Consider the following 24,973-nt stretch of genomic DNA (forward strand, 5'->3'; position numbering starts at 1 on the left):
GGCTCTTGGGACCAAGACTGGGAGCTCCCTGCTGTAGAAATAGGCATTATTGCAGCCTCTGGCTCCCAGAACTGTGTTTCAAAAATGCCTGCTCTGTGAAATACTGTCTGGGTGTAGGTGCTACTTCAGCAGAGCTCACACAAGCCCAACACAAGGGCAGGCTGGCAGTGGAATCAGACGGGGGGGCTGGTTGCTCAGAGAGGATTGTGATGCACTTCTCGGCGTCTGTTTTTTTAAAAAACACTTTCCGAAAAGTGTTTGGTTTGCCTACTGGGTAATCCCGAGTGTCGGGTCGGGGTGTTCCTCCTCCGCGCGGGTTTCTAACCCTGCAAGATTAGATTCCAGCTGAGCCCGCGCTCGGGGAGGAATGAGAAATTGAGGGCAATTAACGAGGGCGAATAAGCAGGACTTCAAAAGAATCGTCAGAGTTGCAACATGGTCTTTTCAAACGGGCTGGTGTTGCCATGATTCAGACAGCCCAGGAATGCGACTCCGTCTTGTGTCCAATTTGCGGTTTAAATGAGCTGCGGCTCCTTTTGAATTTCCGAACGAGAACAAAAACAACAAAAGATCGTTTTATAAAAAACAACCTGCGACCATCTCTTGTAAAGGCGTATCGCACAAAGGACGCTTCATTAAAAGTAACCCTTTCTGACACCCCCGTGCTGTCCGGGAGTTCACCGCGACACCTGGGAGCTGGCCTCTCCTCCCCCGGGAGAATGACGTTAATTCAAGCTTGCGCTGGGGCTGTGCTCACTTAAGAAACGGGGTCTGTGGGGGTCAAAGCGGGTCACTGGAAAGCTCAGCCCGCACGGAGGCTAGGTGACAGCGGGCTGGGACACCTGATGCTTCCGAAAGGCGCAAGGCACCGCTGATCTGGAGAAGGTGGGGCGCTAAGCGAAGCTGCGCTTTCACGCTGGTACCCAGGCTGAAGTATTTTGAACTCGCTATTGGAGGCGGGTCTCAGCAGTTAGTTTCCTCAGTGTTTTTTTTTTTGCTCTTCGCTAAGAGATGCGGGGTGGGTCTTTCTCAGGCTCCGACTAAAAAAAAAACCACACGAACGGGAGAGATCCACAAAGTCGAGACTTTGCTGGCGAGGGAGGAGAAGCACCGGCGTTGAGCGTCTGCGGGGAAATTTCAGGCGAGGCTTGCCCGTGAGCTGCGCCCGACTTCTGGGGACACCGGGGGACCTCTCCTCTCGCCGAGCCCAAACAGCCGAAACACCGCTCATTTAGAAAGAGAGAGAGAGATCCGCACTCGGCAACACAGACGGCAGAACCGCGGAGATCCAGCACCCAGGCGCCGTGTCGTGACGCGTCGCCAGAAGAGAAGTCCCTCATTTCCGAAAGAAATCATGAAGGAATTTACAGCCGTGTCCCAGAATCTGCCAGCGGTTCTGCTGGCGGTTCTCCACCTTCTCTGGGCGGACGCGTCCAAAGTGAATGTGCCCCGACTGCGCCTGTCTTATAAGGGTAATGAATTCATTCATTTATTTACTGTGGGCACCGACCTCCTCTGTCGTTGCGGTTTTGCTGGGTACATTGCTGTCCGTTCGCTGCTGATTCGGGTTCTAAGGATTTTAGTGAGGGACTGTGTCTGACTCTGTTACGTACATTGAATATCATTCATTAACAGCTATGATATCCGCAGGGTGTGTTGGAGTATTGAAGACAGAATTGAGTGCTGCCGAGCTATCTTTTGACAGTATATTCTGATGACTGTCAGGTTGAGGCGAGTGCTACTCTTCAGTCGTCACCTGGACAGAATAACACTTATTTTATTAAGACGTCCGCCGGGTGAGCGACTTTAGGGTACTCCCTCTGCCTAAGGAAAAGCACTACCCGGTATCCTAGCGCGTTTGCCAATCTCCAGTTTAACTCGCGGTTCAGCGGTTAATTTGGGGTGTGCGATGTTTTAACTGGAACTGTGGGTCACACATTCTTCACAACCTAACAGGCACCTTTGGCGCAGATGCAGATCTTCACAAAACTTTTTTTTTCCCGCCGCCAAATCCAAGCTAAACTAAAAGAAAAACCCAGAAACATTTATTTTTCTTAGGAAGAAAAAAAAATCACTTTTACTTCGTTTTTCATGTATAATACCCAAATACTGTGGGGGAATATGTCTAAGAAATGGTCTTGGTCACCGCGGGCTCAGCGAAGGGCGCAGGGAAAGATCTTAAAATTTCGGAAGGGAAGACTTGGGAGCTGCTGTTCGGCGAATAAACTGAGACTCAGTTTCCCGTTTTCCTTTTTATTTTGTCTGCGAAAGTGTCAGGTGGCCAGAGCGCAAGACAGGCGAGCGAATCTCTCCTCCGCAGAGCCGCCTCGCTTGCCCGGTCCTTAATTCAATTACAGTCACGAAAAGCGCTTCTGCGCCCTCACCGCCGGCACGCTGCTGTTTAATTAAGACGCCAGTTCGTGTCTTCCTCGGTGTCCTTTGCAACTTCAGCGCTTCGCGTTTCAAACCCGCAGTACCCGTACTGGCGAAAACCCCACTTTATTTTATTTTTTTAACTCGTCGTGAACGAGGCTGTGCCGAGTCAAAGCTCCTCACGCACGCGGGGTTTTAGGGACCGGGTCTGCCGTGGAGGGAGGCAGGCCGGCTTGCGCGGAGTGACGGTCACGGCTCTGCCGAGGGTTGCGGGTTCGAACCGCGGCCGAGAGCTCTGCTGTTCCGTGCCTAAGCGACGCGCTGTAACTCTTCGACAAACCGTTCAAGAGCTCAGGTCTCGGCCGACCAGCAGCCCAGCAGCTGACTGTTTCGAAAGAGTAGACGCACAGCTGGCGTTTTAGAAATATGGGAACTTTTTATGGGGGGGGGGGGGGGTTACAGAAAGCTAATGTTACAAGGTCCCAGGACGCCCAGCATATCCCGCGCACAACTAAGATTAATCCCCGGCTCGTCAAGATTGTGATAACTCGGTCAAAGGTCAATAAAAATGAACTTCTAATTTGTAGTGTCCACGTTCCAAGGTATATAGATTAGTGCTATAAATCAACAACGTTATTAATGGCCGCTTAGAACTCAGTGTTAACGCAAAGTGTCATTTCTTTATCCAGATGTGGCGGCCAGCGGTTTCTACCCAGAGCGCGCCGGTGTTCAACAGCCCCTGGTGGTTTAGCAGCGGCGGGCTGTCGGGCAAATCGCTCTTCGCGCTGGGTTTACCGCCCTGCTGTAGGTCCGGCAGTACTCTACAGTACATTTGGATACGGCAAAGACATTCGCTCTCTCTCTCTCTCTCTCGCAGCGGGGTGAGCGACGTGCGCTGGGAATAAACGGGGAATTCTGCATTCCCGATTTAAATCGGCAATTTGTAAGGACTTGGAACACAGGGCTCTGACGAATTCACTTGCTGATGGGCTCAGTGAAACCAGCAGCGGCCAGATGTGGTTCTTGAGAGAGAGAGAGAGAGAAGGTGCCGAGACTTTCCTGTCGTGCCGGTCCCGAGAGGCGCTGTTCCAGAGGCTGAGAAACTGAGCCACTGAGCCACCAGGATTGTGACTCTCCGGGATCACACCTGGCCACTCTGACAGGTGCCCGGGTTCATGAGTGTCCGGGCAAGCCGATGTTTGCTGCCGCGTACAGTATAAACTACGGGCAACGGGACTGTGCCTTTAGACAGCTCCACTCCAGTGTCTCATAAGATTTTGCGGCTTATCAATCCTAAACCCAACCCAATACTCGCCTGTTAAAAGAAACCACACGTTGTGTTGCGTGGCGTCGTGGGGATTTTCTGTTTTTGTTTCTTTTTTTTTCCCTGGTGGGGGGGGGGGGCTCGGTCTCGGTGGTCGGCTCTCGGTTCTCTCCTGGTTTTCTAACGCCTTCCTGAGCAGGAGAGGAGCGCTGCCCGGTGCCGCCTCCGCCGCCTCCGACCGGGAGGGAGCCTTTCATAACGAGGCTCTTGTAACGCAGCCGCCCAGTTCTGGCTGGGAAAACGCCGTCGGGCTGCCAGCGCCGAGGCTCAATAGAGCGCAAATTGGGGGGGGGGGGAGAAAATCGAATCGGGCAGAAAGAGGGGAAAAAAAATAAAGAAAATGGTTCAGTACTGGGAACCATTGCACCAGGACTCGATTTGTTTTCATGAAGCAGGAGGCCAAAAGGCTAGACGCAGCACCCTCCTGGGTCTCTCTGGTGCCTTCCCCACCCTGCCAGGGAGGCCTGGGACCCCGGCCACGGTGCGCAGAGCTGGGAGTCTCTCTGTGGCGCTTTCTTGGACTGTAAAAACGCTTTATAAAACCAGACTCTCAGGATTGCTGCCTCGCGACGCTGGGGTCCTGGGTTCAGCTCCTGGGGTGCTATCTGTGTGGAGTTTGCACGTTCTCCCCACGTTCGTGTGGGTTTCCTCCAGGCGAGCGTTGTTTCTGGTTTCGCGCCACAGCGCAAAGACAGGCTGGTGGGTTGATTGGCTACTGGGGCCCATGGCCCTGGTGGGAGTGTGAGGGGGTCCGTCTGTGTGTGCCCCATGATAGACCGGCGTCCTGTCCAGGGGGTACCCCGCCTTGCGCCCATTGCTTGCTGGGATAGGCTCCAGCTCCCCCCTCAACCCTGAACTGGAAGAAGTGGTCAGAAGGTGGCTGCATGGATGAATTAAATCAATTAGTAACAATGCAATGGTTAAGCACACAGAGGGAGAAAAAAAAACATTCCACAGGTTCAATTCCGAATCCCGTCCCCCTGACCCCCCGCCACCGAACATGATGGCCTCTCACCCCCTCTTCCCCTCCTTTGGCTTTAAATTCTGCCAGTTCCTCCTTCAGATTGATTGTGCGTGTGGGAGGCAGCCTTGTTTGCAGTAGGAAGCAGGGAAACGGCTCTTGAAAGCTGAGCAGTGCGAGTCGTAAAAGTCAGGCGAGTGGACTGAGAGTCCTAGGCTGGGATCTGTGAACTGGGGCGCAGATTGTGAACCCCTCCTGTCCCTGAAGGGTGGGCACACGTCAGCGCTGTAAATTAGGCCACTGGGAAGGCACAGGCACCTTCAGAGCCTTCACAGGCCGAGAGATCTCGGGGTTTGACTCGGGCAGAAAGGGGCTCTCTCCCTTCCCCAGATGGCACTCTGGGGTTGTGCTCTTTATTTGTGTTGAAAGATGAATGGCTTCGACAAACCCGATGTTTAAAGCAGAGGCGTCTGGCCTCCTCGCTCAGCCGGACGGGTTTCCAGAGATGACATGTTCCGTCTTCTGGGGTGGAGCGGCGTGGGTAGCAGAGGTCCCGAAGAAAGGCAGATGTGTGCATAGTCAGTGATTCGCTGTTGGAGTTCTGTCAGCGTTGCGCAGTGTTCCTTGTTTTTGAAGTCTCTTACAAGCTCTGGAAGAATGTTAAGGAGCAGAGTCCGTGCCAGCAGGGCCGGTCCTGGATGTCGGCTCCAAGACTGCGCAGGCTTTCGGCAAGGCGGACAGATGTGCAGAGCTGGTGTCTGAGCTTTTGTCTGTAATGTCATAATCAAACCCCCTTTCCTCCTCCGCCAGCCCTGTGTGCAGTGAACTTCATTTACAACGGCTGCCGTTCCCCTGCCTGCTGACCGAACTCCAGGGTCTGAGGCCGGGCAGGCAGTCCTGGACCTGGAGGGGCTGGGGTGTCGAGGGGTTCCCCTTCCACCTCCTCCCTTAACGAGCTCCGTCAGTTGCTGGCTTCGTTAGCGCGTAAGGGTGCTGCTGCTTTAAAGACACCTGGTGCACCTGCAGGCACAAAGGGCTGTGTGTCCCCCTGTCAGGCCCTCCAGCTCCTCCAGCAACGTCTTCGGGCCTTTCCCCGAGCGAAGACACTGAAGGAGAGCGAGAAGCTGTGTGACGGGCTGGGCAGGATGAAAAGCACCCCTTCGTGTTCGGGGCGCCACAGTCTGTAAGCCCCAAAACTCCAGGAGCCACATACTGTAGTAAAATCTACGGGGGGGGGGGGGGGAGGGAAGGAGTGAGCACGGATTCCTGACGGATCGACTCCAGGCTGCGCCATACTGTGTCCCAGTTCATTGTCCAAGAGGAAGAGATTCTGTCTCTGTTCCTTTATTGTGCTCTTGGGATGCAGTGTTTGTCCATGCAGAGTTACTGCACTCTTGCTCACTTTATGGCTGTGGCGGTTTCCTGTGCTTTTAGGAGCCTGGGAGGTAGAATGTGTCCCCGCCGGCCACTGCGGTTCCTCTGCTCACTAGTAGGAGGCTCCAGCTCCACCTGCGGCGCTAGGCAGACAGTTTCCCCCCCAGTAGCACTCACTGCCCTTGGTGCTGCTTCTAGAATCTTCTGCAAAGCATTAGGGATGGGGTGTGATCCTTCATTCAGAGGAAAACAAATTCGGACCGGCTTGTGGAAACAATAGGCCATTGTGCTCACTTCCTTGGCTGATGGCTACCTATTAAAATCCAGGCAATGCGTCCAATTAGGTAATATAGTCTGGCATCAGGCCCTGGTTTACACGGCCACCACATCTGGCTGGAGTCTGAGGTTTGGCCTGGGGCTCTGCTCTGTTTCGTCAGCGGGGCTCTTTGTGCTGTACTGACTGTGTTCAGCTGTGATTCTGCACACCTGCCACAGGATAGGAGCAGACACCCGGAGTCTCCCGTCACGGTGGGTGCCTCCGCTGGGCGTGGAGGTATCAAGGGAGGGGTTGCTGCGATCTGCCCCTTCTCCTGTCCTGTCATTCGCCTTGCTCTGCGCGGGCTGTAATCTGAGGCCCAGTGAAGCACCAGACAGACCGGTGAAGTACGGCTGTGCGCATTGTCTAAGGACCGGCCTGCACATTCAACCACACAGCTACCCTGGCGCTGAGAGGGGTGCCAGTCATGGGCGGGGCTACAGAGAAAAGAAGAAGTTTAGTATAGGCAATTCAACCTATCCAGTTTGTGTCTTCTGGGAGGGAGAAGACCATGCAGACTCCACACAGAAGGACCCCTCGGTCTGGATTTGAAGCCAAGACCTGTGAGGCAGCAGTGCAAGTCGCCAGGCCTGCCCGTTTTTAATTAATCCGTTACACAGCCCCATCTCCTGTTCTCCTTGAGGTTTACTGCGATTTCCCCCAGGTAAAAGCACGCTATTGGTTGACTGAGAAGAGCTGAGCGAAAGCAGGGTAAACGCACGGTATTGCCTTGGCCAAAGAGGCAGGGGTTCAGTGCAATTTCACCGCTGCCAGCTTTCAACAGGGCTCCCTTTCCTTCTTTATCTGGTCTTTCGTCACGTTGCCCGACCCCAGGGTCCGAGGGAGACCGAAATAAACGGATCAGGAGCCAACCAATACAAATGGCCCCAGGAGCTCTGGAGTCTCCTCTGTGATGTGATATGTTCGAACCCGGGTTCGATGGTTAAGCCCACCGCTGCTGCGCTCCTCCCTGGCCCCTGCCTTCTGTCCTCCGCTCGCACAGTACTGAGATGATGGATGTGGTTGTTTTAAAGTTCATTACTCGGCGAATATCCTCTCGCCTTCCCCCAGCCGTGTGTAAACAGACGGCGCGCCTCTGTGTACTTTACTGTGCAGAGCCTGTTTCACTGTGCCAGGGGGGTTCACGGCTCGCAGGAAGAGTGTTCATTTTCCTGGGCGAAAAGCTACACCTCGAGCAGTTCGGACCCCTATAGCGCCGTACGGATGTTGTGTGTGCTGTGGCCTCTGCTGCCCGTGTTCAGAGGCGAAGAGCATGAGCCCAGGAAAGCGGTCAGTGCCATGGAAGAGACTGGCACAGCCCACCCCTCTGCTGCAGAAACAATCTGCCTTTCTGTTCCCAATAAGGAAAAGGGTTGATGTTGGCTCTAGAATTTTTTGTTGCTCCTTTTTTTAAATCATCGTGCAAGACTGGGACTAAGCTCAGTCTCTATCAGGCTGTCTGTCTGTGAGTCTTCCTGTCTGGCTATGTCTTCATCTATCCCAGCTGTCTTTGCATGGCCAGGTGAGTGCCAGGTGAGGGCAGGGGTGGTGGGAGACCCTGGTGTCTTGCCAGGACACTGTCCACTGGGCACTGGGGCTGTGGCGTCAGTGGCAGAGCATCCCAAGAGAAATCGGTACTCAGCCCAACTAGTCAAACGAGAGCTGAGAGTCACACGCTCAGCACAGGACGGGCCGCCTCCTCCTGCCGGTCGAGACTTTGCCAGAACAGCCCAGACAAATGGGCGCTAAATTAGGGAATTTCTACAGTCCAGGAGCTGCTTCCGAATGGGGAAAACACCTGGCGTGGGGGCTGAGGATGGACTTTGGAGAAACATGGAGTTTCGTTAGCCAAGCCCTGTGTGTGTTCCCTGCTTTCTTGTGGAGACAAAAGAAATTTCTTTTTCTGTGGTCTCTGGCTGCATCTCTCCCTTTTCTGGGATTGCTCTCGTGGCAGCAGTGTGGCACAGTGCTCAGGGTACTGGACTCGTTCCTGGAGGGCTGCAGGTTCGAATCCGGGGTGAGATACTGCTGCTCTACCTTTGAGAGAGTTAATTCACCCAAGCTGTGCTTGCAAAGTGCCCTTGTGCATCAACAGGTGCAAGCCAAAGTTGCTTTGGATAAAATACATGAATGCTATCAGTATATTGTGCTAGTGTTATGTACATGTTGTGCAAAGTGGTGCTGGTGTATATAGTGTAATGTGCACATACTTATGTACTGTACTGTATGTGCTATCGGTTGTTCTGGTTGAAGCCAATGAATGTTACTGTTAGAAGATTTATGCATGAAGGTCAGTGTATAAATCCTGCCTCGGAGCACACCAGACATTGTGAAGACAAAAGGTTATGTAGGGATACACTGTATTTTGTACAGCAGGATGAGATCTAAACCTGTGGAGCTGTAATACTGTATATCAACCTCTGGAACAGAGATGAGTGGCATTTTTCTTCTAACATGATGGAGGTAATTGCTGACAGTGAAGACAGTGTGGTGATCAATCAGAGTGATAGTTTGTTCCTTTCCTCGTGCATCTGGTGGCCTGTCTGGTGATCCCGTTTTCCCCAGGAACGCAGTGGAAGACATAGTGCCGCTCTGCGCTATATCAGGCTGGATCTGGGGAACGCGCGACAATAGAGCTGAACAGCAGAGCGATTCGCAGCTTCTCGGCCAAGAACAACACAGGCAGGTCGCCAGCTGAGGGTTTCTGTATTTTCTTTCCTTGTCCTTCCATTAACTCAACAGAGCGAACAGGCAAAAGTGAAAGAGATACTTGTTATTCCAGGTGAAACAATAAATTCATTCCAATGAGGTATGTTTTAAAAAAGAAAACCTGTGGCACAAGACCTACACAGTAGCAATTAGCGTATTATTACACTGATGGAAAATTTAGCAGCTCCCAGATCTATTGTAGATTTTCCAGCTACTGTTTTTTTGCAGAAACGGCACTGATGTAGCAGGAGAGCAAAATGTTGCTTTAAACCCATGCGATTCCAATAACTGTGATTGCTGGTGCACCTGGTGTTGTCTTTCACGCAGGAGCTGTGCAGACTGTAAAACCCGTCGCGGCTCAATACTTCGCACAACAAGAGCCTTTCTTGTCCGTCTCGTGCTTCTCCCAACGTGGCGCTTTTAAGAGTTTGTGAATGGAAAGAGGCCGTTGGGTCCATCTAGCTTGTTTCAAGCAGATAATCTCCTCCGGCCATGTCCAAGGGTATGGGCCTCAACAGGTTGGCAGGATAGATTGTTCCAGACTTCCACCACCCTTTGTGTAAAGCGGCCCTTCCAGGAGAGAAAACAGCGACGGAGTGGGTGCTGGGCACGTCTCGCGTGCTGTGGCAGGTGGAAGCTATGAATAACAAGCAAGCCGCAGACTCATTCGTGCCCTGATGAGGGCGCGGGGTTTGAAGGAGGTGGTCAGATTCCTCACATTCTTGGCACGTCCCTGCGCTATCCAGTGGTCTTGAACAAGGGGGATTGTGCAGAGCACACTGCACGTTGTGTGCGAGTCCTTCGCCCTGGTATGCAAAGCGTGGCATTGGTCTAATTCGGTTCAGATGTTGTGAGCCAAGCACGCTGTATGTAGCACTTGGTCCTTCCGTAACTGTGCAGCCACAGTACCTCTCCATCAGTGACCGCAGGATGTGTTTTGTGTCCCCCAGTGCACAATTTGACCACAGACTATGATGCACCTCATCTTGGCCTCACGATGGTGTGGGCCAGATGTAAATTCTGCGTGAGCACCTTTTCAACTATCCCCCTGCCTTCACCAGCACGCCGTAGGTGCAGACCTGAGTACACGGAGTCCCCAGCCTCGTGCTGTGGGCTGTGTACTCCCACTGCCCTTGGCTTTCCCAGTTAGGGTCACGCTGGAGAGGTACTGCAGGTTAACGATGTGCTGCAGGTCAGATGGTTGTGCTGTAAGAAAAGGGTGTCTGGCACATAAAAACAGCACTTAAAAATGGTACATAAAATCGGTTGTGAATGAGAGGAGGCTGTTTGGTCAAGCTGGCCACGTTTGATAATTAGTAGCTAATTGATCCAGCTGTTTTTTGAGACAGGCCAGGGTATTGGCTTCAACCAAGCGACTGGGCAGCTTGTTCCACTCTCCCACCACCCTTTGGGTAAAGAAGTGTCTCCTGCCCTGTTTTCAATGCAGGGGAAGTGGCAGGTCACTGGAAGGCCGAATGTGAGTTGTCTGCGTTCTTTCCTTGTGGTGGAAACCTGTGCCCAATTAAGCTTGGATCTCATTTGAATCGTTTGCGAACGCTGGCATGTACTCTCGCCGCCAGCCTCTGGCTGTTTAGAAGACCCCGCCATGCTAATGGCTCTGTATTTTCTTGGGAGGAGAGCGAAAGGAGATGTTCCAGCCTGCTGGCCGATGGTTTCCTGCTGAATCAATATTATCCCGGGGGTCTGGTTACAGGGCAGGGGGGGTGAACTGATCACTCAGCCTTCTCGCAGATTAGTGGATTAGGGGGAATCGAGCCAGGAGAGGCAATTACAGCCGGAGACGGGGGCAGTCGGGAGGCAGAGGCGAGATGTTTTTCCTTCCAATTATCTGGACAAACACCTAGGACAGGGAGGGGACGAGCTGGGGCAGATGCATGTCAGAAACTTTGGCCTTGGGGCTCCATACTGAGGCGTGTGTTGAGCCGTCTGGATGGAGCAAGGAGACTGGCACTGGCTTAACTCTAGAGGAGGCTGGAGGAGAGGTCAGGATAAAGACGTTCTCTCTGATACATAGTTCTGCAGCATCTAGGTTGTCTTTTCCAGGCGCTCTTTTTAGTTACTTGATTGATTTCCTTTAACTGGTCTCACTGACCATCTTCCTCAGGTCCAGATCATCTGCAGATGAACAGATTCCTAAAGGCTTGCTCTCCAGGATGGGGTTGGACATGCCCAGTGTGGGTGGGAATCACTCAGGACCAGTGAATCCTGTGGCTGCAGTCTTGATCCCTGAACAGAGAAGGAGATCATATATAAAATCGTCACTAGATAAACCTGCAGGGAGGAATGTCTGCCCTTTCCAGAGCTCCAGCTCTCATTTCTGCAGGACTGAGAACAGGAGATACGTTTACACAAAGGAGGTGGGAGTGTGGAACAAGCTGTTGTAGAGAATACCCTGGTTACTTTTGACAAATGGCTGGATGAGATCCTCAGATCACTTAGTTGCTACCAAACAAACCGATCGGATGGGCCAAAATGTCTTCTTCTGCCAGTAAACTTAAATTCTTGTTTGTGTTTTTTCTTCACTTTTATTCCTCTAATATCACCCCGTTGTAAGTGCTGGAGTCCCCCGATCCCCCTACTGTAAGCTGTGAAGGAGGCACAGAGTTCTCGGGGTGGTGGCTGGCATACTGTACGTCCCAACCCTGCCGATTTCTGTCAAAAGCGCACAGCGCAAAGCTGTGAAGGAGCCGAGCTGCGAGGCTCGTCCTGGCTTGCGGCGCTCGCTAATGGATGATGGAGCTGTGAAGATCAGTCGCCAGCTCTGGCTTGGCAAGTGTGCTGTCAGCGTCTCTGGAGCCCTCTGACGAGCGCTGGAAGGTGGAATGTGGTGGGAGAGCTCTGCCACTGACAGATCTGCCACCATCCTTCGTCACGTTTTCCAGACGCAGCCTGTCGGTCCGGCCTGTGGGGGTCTTTCAGGTGTCCGTGGATCTGTTTTCCTGAGCTTTTTCCGAGCTTGCAGAAGGTGCCTGTTGAGCATCTGATGAAAACTCTGCTGGCTCTTCCTCCTGCCCCTTGTCAGGGCTGTGCTCAGAAGTTCTGTTAATCCCGCCTTGCTCTAAGTGCTCTAAGGGTTACTTTGTAACCCAGTTCGTGGTAAGTGTTTATTTTAGCAGGATTGCTAGCAGCTGCCTGCGTTGTTGGATTCTGACAGAGCCATGAGGATACCCATTGTTTTAGGCTAGGGAGCAGGAGGAAGCAGGCTTGCTTCCTTAACACACTGGGCTTTTAGTAACAATGCAGGGACAGGACCATTTAGAACAGGAGCAGGTGAAATTCCTATGCTGTTGCTGCTGCACCGATTTGAAATTTTGCAGAAAATACAGCAGACTAGTCCGTTGTCGGGTATTTCCAGCATCTGTGTTTCTGCAGAGCAGAGACGGACCCCCACAGCGGGCACGCTCCAGTGCTGAGCCATTCCGATCATCCTGGTATCCCGGTCTTTTCTGCCTCTGAGTGTCGGTGAAACTCCGTGCTGTTGAACTCCACAAGCCTTGTTTTCCATCCCACCATCCCTAGTCTAGAAGAGTCTTGATCTGCTTGCCAGAAAAAAAAAACCCAGGAGCGTTCTGGAGGATCCACATGTCTCCAGCCCTGACCTCATTCCGGAGCACCTCCTGAGTTGTAACCCTAACCCAGGCCCCAAACCCAAAGACTCCGCTGGTGGGCACAGACAGCGAGAGCCCCTCGCGGTCGGATACCCCCGGGGAGTTTTTGGGGAGACAGATCAACAGTGTGCTCAGTGACAGGGGGTCCCCTGAGACCCCAGGGGGAGGGAGGCAGACTGCCCAGGCAGGCTGGGAGCGTATCTGTCTGCACGCCCTCCCTGCACATGTAACCACCCTCTGACAGAAACACAGCCACCGCATTGACAGGCTGTCACTGTCTGTCAGCACCCTGCCTGAGCGATACTGACTGAGCTCTTTAGTGCGTCTGCTTTGAACTGGGGCACCAAACCAGCAGGGCGCTCAGTGCTGAAACACCTGGGATATCCAGTGTCAGGTAGCTCAGTCTTTTCGTAAAACTAGGCCACTGCTTGAGTATTGAGCTGCTCGTGTTAACACGGCAGCTGGCTGTAGATTTGCCTTGATTGGTTTGATGTGCTTTCATCTTCTTGTCCATCACGTCATGTGCTTTCTGTCCGCTTCTTCCACTGGGATTTTTTTCCGGGCCTTGTAGACTAGCTGATCTTGGACAGGACACACAAGAGGACTGTACAGATGTGTAATGTGCTGTGTGACTACGTTACAACCATATACTACCCCCAGCCTCAATTCTTCTGGCTACAGGGAAGTAGCGAGTTAAACAATCCTTCACTTTATCTAGCAAGAAGTGAATGAACAGTTCATGGGAGTGCCTTTGAGCTCACAAGTCATAAAACTGTTGAACAGCGTGCTCTTCTCCAGAGACCAGAGACGGTATTTGAAAGTTCTTGGCTCCCGGTGTTTGGTTCCACCTTGAACTCCAGCCTCTCCTCTCAGTTTCTTTACTTTCTCAAGAAAGGAGCCTGGCTGCTCCACAGTTCCTGTCTGCACAGCACAAAACCACAGCAATCTCTCCTGGCCCCACATCAAACGGGGTGATGGGAAACTGCAGCGTGATCCCAGGGCCCACACAGACGCCGAGACCCGAATCTCGCTCTCACTCGCCCCGGGCACAGACACAAAAACACATCCCAGCGGCCCTTGGGGTGAAGAGACCTGCGCGATCCCCGCTGGTCTCCTGCAGGCCACCTTTCACCGGACTCATGAAGAGTCCTGAACGAATCCCGCTGGCTGATTGAAGGACTCTCAGTGAACTCTGCTTCTCGCGTCCTGTAGGATTTCCATTCACATCCGGATTGGAGAGCAGAATGTTTTTTGCGGGGGCTGTAAAGCAGAGGCCTGACCTGCCGGCCCAAGGCCCAAGAGTGTCTGATACTGGCCCGGCCCATAAATGGTGCAAACATTCTCTTTTAACCCTGTCGTGTACTGCGGCCCTGTATGGGGAGAGGTCTATCCTCCTGTGCGTTCAATGCCAAACTGTCCTTTTCTGGACTTACACAGGGCCTGGTGGTGGAGAGCCCAAGGTGGTGAAGCCGATTGTGACTGCCTTGAGCTCTGGCTCATTCCGGCCGTGCTCAAGTGGAACGTTCTTGCGCTGTGTGATGGCTGCCGGGCGCCTCAGTGTGAGGGGTTCTTGGCTTTCCTAGCGCCAGGGGTGCAGAACAGCAGTGAATGGGGCTTTGGTTAAGCTCTTAGGCAGCAGCTGCCTGTGTGGCCAGGCCAGGCGCGCCCAGGAATTCCTCGGCTTAGCTGTCGGGACAGGTGTTGCGGAATGGAGCTGCTGTTCCTTCTCCTAATTCTGACGGACAGCGGGCGGCATGCTAATCCCCGGGCGTGCCTGGGTGTCGGGAGGCTGGGGGCTGGCTGTAACCCTACCCTGTGTCTCCCAGGGAGCACAGCCTGGTCCTTCGCTCACAGTGTGCGCTGTTCGGCCCTGACCAGCTGCCTCCGTCCCCAGTGAGTCGAACGTCTATTATACAGAGACAGGACGATGAGCAGGCAGGGGAGATGGTCCCACGCATCGCTTTTTGACAGAGCGTCCTGTTTTAACAAATCAGGCCTCTAGTCACCAGATTTGGACATCTGTTTTTATTTGATTTAGTCTGTATGTTTCCAGTTTTCTTCCTGCTGTATTTGAAGGTGAGCCTGGGCGAGGGCAGACACTGGCGCATGGCACTTCTCTTTCAACCTGAGGCTGCTCCTGGGGGCCCCACAGAGGCCTGCAGGGACTAGGAACAGTTATCTGATCCCCCAGGAAGCAGAGACCACTGTTGCAGGGTGTGTTAATCCCCATGTTTCAGAGAGAGAGCTGAGTAAACGCTGACTCCTGGCAATTTAGAAAGGAGCCCGTTTGTCCGACTTGCAGGCCTGGAGAGAACCTGCCTGGTCCCGGGTCAGGAGCACAGAGAGGGAATGACCCCAGCATGGCTCCACACACTCCCTGAAACAGCCCCGCGTGCGTGACAAAACCTCCCTGCTGCGAGGTGCATCTGATTCAGAAGGGGTGGGTATGTGTCGGTGGAGAGCTTCAGAGTGGATCAGCCGAGAAAATAAGCTGTATGACATCCGAAATTGTCATTGTGGTTTCAAAAACACCCTCTTGACACGGAGGACGTGCTGGTAGGATACTTCCTTTTAAACCAAAGCACCACTGGTTATGATTCAACAGAAGGTGACTTTCCAGAGTTTTCTTCCTGATATCCATGTGTTTTTACAACTTTGTCCTCCATCTCGGCCTTTTGAGAGCCTGGTTTTCTGCAGGGTCAGCCTGTGTGAGTGAGAGCTGGAGAGGTGAATTGCCTCACTCCCTCACTCCCTCACTCCCTCTCATCCCCTCCGTGTGCTGCAGATCTCCTGGCCTCCAACAGGTCCTCGGTGTTCAGCGGTAACCGCGGCTCCCTCAGCCTGAGCACCATTTTCCTGGACGAGTACCATGACCGGCTCTTCCTGGGTGGACGAGACGTCCTGTACTCCCTCAGCCTGGACCCTGCCAACCCGGATGCTAAAGAGGTACTGTCTTTCTCTAGGGCAGGGGAGACCAGCTGCATCACAGTGCGCTTTATCTACCAGACAGACTACTGTTTCAGTACAGACAAGTGTCTTCACGCATTACAACTGTAATACAGTACACAGACCACTATCCTTACCAAGTTACAGTACAGGCAAGTGTCTTCATGCATTACAACTGTAATACAGTACACAGACCACTGTCCTTACTGGGTTACAGTACAGGCAAGTGTCTTCATGCATTACAACTGTAATACAGTACACAGACCACTATCCTTACTGAGTTACAGTACAGGCAAGTGTCTTCATGCATTACAACTGTAATACAGTACACAGACCACTGTCCTTACTGGGTTACAGTACAGGCAAGTGTCTTCATGCATTACAACTGTAATACAGTACACAGACCACTATCCTTACTGAGTTACAGTACAGGCAAGTGTCTTCATGCATTACAACTGTAATACAGTACACAGACCACTGTCCTTACTGGGTTACAGTACAGGCAAGTGTCTTCATGCATTACAACTGTAATACAGTACACAGACCACTATCCTTACTGAGTTACAGTACAGGCAAGTGTCTTCATGCATTACAACTGTAATACAGTACACAGACCACTGTCCTTACTGGGTTACAGTACAGGCAAGTGTCTTCATGCATTACAACTGTAATACAGTACACAGACCACTATCCTTACTGAGTTATAGTACAGGCAAGTGTCTTCATGCATTACAACTGTAATACAGTACACAGACCACTGTCCTGAGCTACACTACAGACCACTGTCTCCATGCATTACCACTGTCTGCACAGTATATAGACCACTATCCTGAGTTACAGTACAGACAACTGTCTCCACACATTACAACTGAAATAAAGTATATAGACCACTATCCTAACTGAGTTCCAGTGCAGACCATTGTCCCCATGGACTCATAGCTGTAATACAGAATATAGACCACCATCATAACTGAGTTACAGTTCAGACAACTGTCTCTATGGAATTATAAAAAATGAATCATATTGATTACAACTGCAATGTGGCATAATATGTGTAATACCACACGCATTGAATGATACTGGAGACCACTATCTCTACTCAACTACGATTGCAATATTTTATGGATCATGAATTATACCTAAACCACTAGATACAGACCACTGCCCCTACAGCATATCAAGTTACAGTACAGAGTATCCGCTGGTAGTCTGTTACACTAGCATCACAGCTGTATAGAAATTTCGACCACCATTCTTTCTGAGTAAACGGCACCTACAACACACAACGGACCACTGTTGTGCCTGAACCCCGAGTGCAATAGAGTACGCTACCTGTTGGCTTTTTAGCGTTCTTTCTTTAGCAGTAGTGAGTCTGCTGGATCCCACTGAAATGTCTGGGATTGGGAGGTGGGAGTTTTGGGAACATCAGGGAGCTTATGTCTGGAGAATTCCCTTGATCCCATTTGCAGACACAGCTGGGCTTATCCCTCCTGTCGGTATTGTTTTTGGGGAGGTTTCCCATTGAGCTGTCAGGCATCTCCTTATCAGGGCCGGTGCTCTTTTCCTCCCAGACTCATTTACATTCTCCAGACACTGCTGCAGTAGTTTCCCTCTTGGCCTCCAGCCGCTGCCAGAAACTTCAGTGCTAAAATCTGTTGCTCGGAGTCTCAGAAAGCACCTTCTTCCCTTCTCTTCCTTGAGCATCTTGCGCCTATAAATCTGGCCTTATCAGCATCATGAGCGCGCGGTGGGCACGGGGAGGGGGGGATTTTGGAGTTCCCAGGCCGTACGGCAGGATGTCGCTGTTACAGCGACTCTGCCTCGAAGGCCAGGATCCCCATGGGTCCGTAGGGACTCGTCCCACTCTGGAGCGGGTGGCGGGGAGCTGATGCCTACAGGGATTGTGGGGTTGGGGGTTGACTTCTGAATGAAGTCGTTTAGCTGCTGGAGATGATTCGTGGAGCCTGCTGGGAGTCTGGGGGATTTTGCATGTGGGCATGTGCAGGTGGATTTAAGACTGAACACGGGATTATTTCCTTCCTTAAGCACCGGTGCTAAATCTTCACCCGAACACCACTCATGGCTATCTAGGAAAACAATTCCCAGCTGTGTTGTTGATCTGTCAAAAACACACTCGTCTTGGGGGGCTGCTTGCAGCCAGGTCAGCATGATTTGTCTAATTTTCTGAGGGCCTCACCCCTGAGCCTGTGTCACCCCCCTGTCTCTCCACAGATCCACTGGCCCCCACTTCCAGGAAACAGGGAGGACTGTGAGCAGATGGGCAAGGATCCGCAGGTGAGTCAGGGCTCAGGAGGCCCAGACCTGCAGCAGACACACGTCTGCGCTCCCTCTTGTACAGCAATGCACTCGTTCACATGCAGGTAGGACAGTTATCCCTAATTTGCGCTGTGAATTTAGGGAGAGTGTCCAGGGTAGCAGGGGCTCATTTGGGTGATGCAGCTCTCTGGTCTCTGGTCTCTGAAAAGTGCCACAGGTGCCCCGAGGAGCAGGTCTTGTGAATCACTGGGTTGGTTTCCCCCGCTGTGTGCTCTGCAGGCGGATCCAATACGGGTCGAGACCCGGACAGCTCAGACATGGAAAAGAAGAATTTTACCTCCACCCTCACTTGAGAGGTTTAGAAAACGGCATCCTAATCAAATCAGCAGTGAGCTTCAGAAGTTATCGGTATCACATGGTTAACACCTGTGCCCAGGTGTGACTGCGCTGGGCCTGTGTGATGGATAGTGGCTGAGCTCAGGGAGGGCGAAGTTGGCTCTGCTACTGCAGTTACAAAGCACAGCCAGGGGGCTGGTGTAGGACTGTGAGCCATCTGTTCTCATTTAAGATATTTCTCTCTTGTTCCTTTCACTAGTGCAGAGAGTTCATGTGTCTTGCTTGAGGGGAACTGCCTTTTAAAGTCCCTCTCTCAGACCCAAGCCACGGCCAGCCCTAGTGGGAACTTCTGATGTTTCAGGTGAGGGACAGTCCCCAGCAGAGTTCTGATTCTCTCCATGGCTGAGCTGTACGAGATAATGCACACAGAGATAAACACGCAGGCGTTTTCCACAGGGGAGGCAGGAGCCTCTATACCTGGCGAGACGGGTCTTAAATTCTCTGCACTTGTAATACAATATATAGGGAAATTCTGCCAGGCCTCCCCTGACTGCTCCTGCTGTCCGATCCCCTTTAAATAACGAGTGGATTAAATGTGCTTAGATTTAAGATCCCCTCCTGCACTATTAGGCTGTGTCGGAGTGGTCTGGTTCACATGTGCGTGCAATCAATATCTGTGGAACATTCTGCAAGATCCTCAGCCTCGACAAACAAAGAGGCACTGTGGGTTACCTAACACGGCTTTGGAGAAAAAAAAATGCTGAAAAAAAGCAATTGCTTTGAGCCCGGAATTGGCACGCTCATTATCGCCGCCACAGCGGGCATGATTCTATTTATGCTCTGAAATCCGATAGCCCTATTAAGCGCGCGAGAGCAGCGGGGCTGGCTGTGAGCGTGACAAGGTGGTTTGCTACACGAGGGCGCGGGGCCGTGCGTGTATTGATCTGGATAGTGTAATGGCTGTATTAGGGCCTCCGTTGTGCAGAAGGCCACATCTGCAAGTCTTCAACCCAGAGGCAAATCTTTTCTGCTGTCTTCCTGGAAAACGTTGGCTGCTTAAGACAGCCGTGGTGTAACACACGAGAAACCGCGAGCAGAGGGGCGGAGTTCTGTGCTGCAGCCCGGGCGCTGCACCTGTGTCCAGTGGCCATGCCCTCAGTGTTAGAGCACAAGACCGGGGGCTTTAGCAGATCGTTAATGCGGAGGACTGTCTGGGACTGCAGGGAGATCTCTGAACACCCCCGTCGATCTGACGTTTCTAACTGTTCCGGTGCTGCAGAGAAATCCTGGGCCCTGATGTTTTGGGTGGTGGGAGTGCGTAGTGTTTGAGGCCGATACCCTGGCTTCTTCCGAGAAATGGCTGGATAAGAACCTCCAGTCAGGACCGGAGGCACCCCTTTACACAAAGGGTTGTGGGAGAGTGGAACAAGCTTATTTAGCTACGTGACAGTATCCTGGCTTCTTTTAAGAATTGGCTGGATGAGATCCTGGCATCAATTAACTACTAACTGCTAAAATGGCAAGATGGGCCGAATGACCTCCTCTCATTTGTAACCTTCTTACGCTCTTACTCGAAAATGTGCTGCGCTCCTCGTCGAGCTTGGATAGACGTCCGCTGGTTTGGAAATCATTTTCCCATCGTGGGCCTCTTTTGTGTCTTTGCTGGTTTCAAGAGTCATTTTTCTCTCTTCTGTGGGACCAAAAAAGCCTGTGGAAAAGCTCAACGATTTGTGCTTTTATTCCAAACTTGCTTGAAACAAGCTTGCATCATGTCTGGAGTGAGACTTTCTGTCTTTTAGCTGCAGTCAGAAGCAGTTATTGTATTATATGCAGTAAACACGTATTGTTCTAACATATAATTTATGGAACTGTTATTCAGCTCCACTGTTGCTGGGTTATATTTTTCAACACATTAACAAATTGAAATCAAAACGGGTGTTCCGGTGGTGTGATGCTTCGCACACCAGTCATCCCACTCCAGGGCCCTGGCTTCGATTCCAGCTTGGATCGCCTGTCTGTGTGGAGTTTGGGTGCTATTCGCATTGTTTGTGTGGTTTTTTGCTGTGTGGCCATCCAGGGGGGGGAGCAGTTGTGCACCCCATATTTCTGGGACAGGCTCCGAGGTTTCTGCAGCCCTCCCCAGTACAAGGGGGGGTCTGGTGAGTAGGGATAGATGTGTCGCCTTGTACTGTATATCTGCAGCTGTAATTATCACTGTCCTGACCGGACAAACTAGCTGTTACCCCTCTCTTCCAGCAGGCACAGCTGGGCCCGCCCGTTAGTTCATTTCACCTGCCCGGGCTCGGCACATTCCGTAGCCTTGCCGGACCAGGGCCTTGCCACGCTTCACTGCCCAGACAGACAAAACAAACGTCACCCTGGGGAGGTCATAGGTCACAGGTCACGGAGACCCGGTTGGCTCAGTCTGTACCTGTCGTGGCAGTCTCACCTGCAACCTCCGCCTCCGCCTCCTGTGGGGGGGGGGGGGGGGGCTGTCGGAGACGTAACCCGACGTTCTGGGAGACCCCTTTCAGAGCAGGGCCGTCTTTTCTGCTGGACTGTACCGCTGCCCCTGTGACAGATGATGCAATGGAAAATCAGCAAAGCAGAGGAGATTTACAGCTGCAAGAGGACTCTTAATAAAAGCTCGCTCTCATCTTTAATTTGTTTTACTCCACTTTTCCTAACTCCAGATATTCTCTCCTAATTTCCCATATCTGTGTCTCCATGGTGGGGTGTTGCATGCAGAAAATATGGGGAGAGCATGTCCCCTAAAATGCTTAACAAAAAATTATCTTGCTTGGTTTTTTTTCTGAATAACGCTTCATTTTGAAGGAGGGGAAAAAAACATCCCAGCCTTTCCCAAACTTTAGATTTTGGCGCGTCTCTGCTTACTGCTGGCTCAGACCCTCCCCTCAGAGCCCGTGCCTAATTGGATTCCTAACGAGGGGTAACGGCTGGCTAACGAGTGTGCCTAATCCTGCTTTCAGCCCGGGCCACGACCTCCGATGTGTTTGCCTTAAGATCGTTATCCCGCGGGGTCGCAACCCTCTCCTCCAGGTTTAATTAACCCCCCTGGCCCCAGCCCTCGCTGCAGTATTGCCTTTGCAGCGGGCGGCTCAGGGAGGGGGTTGGGTAACAGGAGGGCAGTGGAACAAGTGCCCTGTCAGGTCCCGGAAACTCAGAATTGCCCCCAAGGACAGAGGAAAGTCCTTCCTCATTTAGGTGAGACATAGGAGTAGCCTGTACGTGTCTGCACGCCACATCAGAGAACTTACTGCAGCGGCGTCCTGCCCAGAGCGACGTGCAGGGCTCATGCACAAAGCTGCCATTGATACCACGGGCTGGGGAAGTGTTATTTCCAGCAGCCCAGCGTGCACACAAAGCGCAGTGTGTGCGCTAATTCATGTGCCTGCCCCCCCTTTTTTTTTTAAACCCTTGTCAGCTTTGACAGAAGACAAACACTGGTGTTTTTCCTGTACCGCTGCCTGTAATCCAGAAGGCATCAGACAGGATTCAGGCATTTTTCTTTTCCTTTAAAGAGATTAGGGAAATGCTGTTAAAGTTTCACCCCCCAATGGGCTGACAGGGAGTGGCGGACACACCCCAGCTCCTCGCAGAACAGTCCAGGGAACTGGATCACATCCATGCCAGTCTCATGGTATTGTGCCCTGACCAGCCTCCAAGTACATTATAAACTGGGTTGATACATAGTCTAGTAGAGGGTCAAGCAATCCGGTCTTCCTAACAGAGGCATATTCCTGTCAGTGCACGCACCCATTAAAGTATTATTCCTGTGTTGTTAGTGTTGTGCGCGAGGTGTAAGGTGTGGCACCTAACCTCACCATATTCCAAACAACAGCCCTGACTTTTAAAATAAAAAAAAAGCTCAGTACCATGCACGCAGGAGAGCAGGTACAGTCAAGTTGCTGCTCCCTACTATTTGGCGCAGGGCCTGACACAGATGCAGGTGTGTGGTGGACTCTGCTGGTGTTTTAATGTTGCGGGGCTCTGCACAGGGCCGCCCGCTGGATACCCACGTAGAGCCTCTGCCAGCAGCCCTGAAATCCCAGCCCTCCCAGCTGCGTGGCCCCCAGCCGAGGCTGGGATGACATGGGACTGCAGCTCATGCCCCACCAGCTCCAGCAGCTTCCGGTCCGACTGGGACCTGGGCCTGGTTCTGACGGAGAAGGGGGCGCAGAAGCTCTCCTCCTCTGCTCCGAGCCCAGCTGCACACTGCCTGCCCCCGAGAGAGTCGGATTGTTGGGCCTGGGGGCCTCAGGCCTTGCCCATTGAAGCAGGCGCAGAGAAAGAGAGGGGCTGTCTCGTTGGAGCCACCTGTTGGAGCTGTGGTAGGCGGAGCTGGTGGACATTAATCTCCCTCTGCGTCCCTCACACGCCTTTCAGGAAATAACCTCTCTCAGCAACTGTAGCCCCTGTGCAGCTGGGCCAACCCATCTCCTGCTTGACCCCCTAGATGAGTCTGACCTCCTGACCTCGGGGAACAAAACTCGGGGCAGGCAGGTTTCCGCTGGGCCAGCCAGGCCTTCGCTCTCCTACGCTACACACAGGAAGCGCTCCTGCCCCTGTTTTCCTGTTCTGCGCTTTGCTTCTTGGCATGCTCCCCCGTCTCCGTCTGGCCCTGGGAAAACAGCCACTGGAAAACATCAGATTCTCATTTGGTTTTATTTTACTTTGTTTCCATTCGCTTTCCTTGGCTCCTCTTGGTAACATGGATGTTTAAGGAGCCCTTTCTGAAGTCAGAAAGTGCATGCAAAAGTCATGTTATTGTTGTTGTCAGAGAATTGTCAAATAGAGCGGTTATTTCTACCGTCAGGGAGAGGGGTTGGACAGGGCCTGGGGGAGGTGGATTTGAGGACTGGCGCTGCCGGCACCTAGCGTCCTGGCCGGGCTTGGAAAGTCATTGCATTAAACCTGAATGGATTTTTTTTTCCCGGGCAGCAGCGTGGAACACCGCGGATTAATTTTTAATCCGTCAGAAGAGAGCTGCAGGCTCAGCTGCTGACACTGTAACCCTGAGCATGAAGCACTTGAAGTACTGAAGCCTGTTTACTCCAGCTCACCCAGCTGCGTCCCCGAATCCGACCTGGGGGGGGGGGGGAGGGGGCGCTGGGGAAGACCTGTAATAGCTTTTCACCCAATTCAAGGGACAGTCCTGAACTCTCCAGCTCACTTGACGCCGCAGGTACCAGCTGAAGGCAATAGCAATAGCTCTTGGTGTTTAATCTCATTGCTCCTAGGCTGCATTTTTAGAGCAGTTTTAACTGATGGTGTTATAAGTGAGAAAGGTCACAGTCTAGCCTGTCTGGCAGTGAGCAGTTAATTAATCCCAGGATCTCCCCCAGCCACTTCCTGAAATACACCAGGGCATTTGCTTCAACAACAAGGCTGGGTGGCTTGATCCACACTACCACCTCTCTTTGTGTAAAGAAACGCCTCCTGTCCTGACTGGAGGATCTCACCCGGCCTTGTCTTGAAATTAACCAGGTTATTGGCTCCAACGAGTTCCTCACCCCCACCACCCTTTGAGTAAAGCCCCCCCCCCCCCCCTGTCATGACATGGGCAGCAGTGAGCGTGTTACCCAGACATCTCCCTCTCGCTGGTCTCTTTCAGAGCGAGTGCGCCAACTACGTGCGCGTGCTGCACCCCTACAATCGCACCCACCTCCTGGCCTGCGGCACCGGAGCGTTCCAGCCAATGTGTGCCTTCGTCTACGTGGGTCACCGGGGAGAGGTGAGAGCCAGCGCCCCCTTCTGCACAGCGGGGCTCACTGCAGGCAGCCCTTTTCAACGCTTAGCTAGATCTTAACTTTGCTTCTCTATCAAAGATCTTTAAGGCTAATTCCACTGAGTAATTCACCTTCTCAATGCACTTGAATATTTCTAGGCCTGGATAAATAATATATGATATATATTTATATAATAATATATAGATAACATATTTGGATTGCTGCCTGGGTGCGATTCCAGACCTAGGGTACTGTTTGTGTGTTCTCTCCATGTTCATGGTTCAATGAACAGATACTTACTGTATTTATGACTAATTAACATTTCTTCCTCATGTCATGGGCATTTCAGAATACTAGCATTGCTTTGTTTGACTGAATGTTTTCTACAATATTACAGCACACACGTTTAACACGTTTAAAGTATACACACAGCAACACCTCACAGTGAAAAAATATGACCATGTTTTATAACAGTCGAAAGTCTAAATATTGCATGGTTTCCAGAATAGTTATATTTCTGTCTCATGAACGAGCAGGACAGTAATCAGTAATTTTAACAGTCTGCGTGGAGCACTGTAAGTTTTACTGCGGCCCTTTTTCCTCTCAGTAGTGTTTCACAGAGCTCAGAGTATCTCCCACTAAGCTGAAACCAAGGAGCTACTGTTGATAAACATCTGTGTGCCCCTCGTATGTCACGTTAAAGAATGACAGGCCATCAATATCCCTGACGCGGGCAGGAATAACGAGATATCTGGCTCACGCCAGGAGAGGAAATTAATCGCACTTGGAGCGTCCAATAAAACGTGCAATAAACGCGTGGCTGGCAGGCGGGTCGTGTCCTTCCCAGCGTGAATTCTCACTGCTTGTCGGAGGGAGAGAAAGAGCCCATTTAGACCAGTGTCACGGGCTGGTTAATGGGGCCACCCCCTCCCTCACCCAGGCAGGGCGGGCACAGTCAGCCTGCGGTCAGACCACAGA

General features: G+C 52.1%; 1 protein-coding gene across 1 annotated transcript in view; it reads left to right on the forward strand.

Moving 5' to 3' along the window:
* Positions 1-1,030: 1,030 nt before the first annotated feature.
* sema3g (semaphorin 3G) overlaps positions 1,031-24,973 on the forward strand; it is a 43,975-nt gene continuing 20,032 nt past the window's right edge. The window contains exons 1-4 of the mRNA XM_088917285.1: positions 1,031-1,472; positions 15,472-15,632; positions 17,865-17,927; positions 23,881-24,000. Of these exons, the coding sequence (XP_088773411.1) occupies positions 1,355-1,472; positions 15,472-15,632; positions 17,865-17,927; positions 23,881-24,000 (462 nt within the window). The 5' untranslated portion in view covers positions 1,031-1,354. The remainder of the gene's footprint in view (positions 1,473-15,471; positions 15,633-17,864; positions 17,928-23,880; positions 24,001-24,973) is intronic.

This window comes from Atractosteus spatula, chromosome 5 (genome assembly GCF_055471065.1).
Source record: "Atractosteus spatula isolate fAtrSpa1 chromosome 5, fAtrSpa1.hap1, whole genome shotgun sequence".
NCBI classification, from domain to species: domain Eukaryota; kingdom Metazoa; phylum Chordata; class Actinopteri; order Semionotiformes; family Lepisosteidae; genus Atractosteus; species Atractosteus spatula.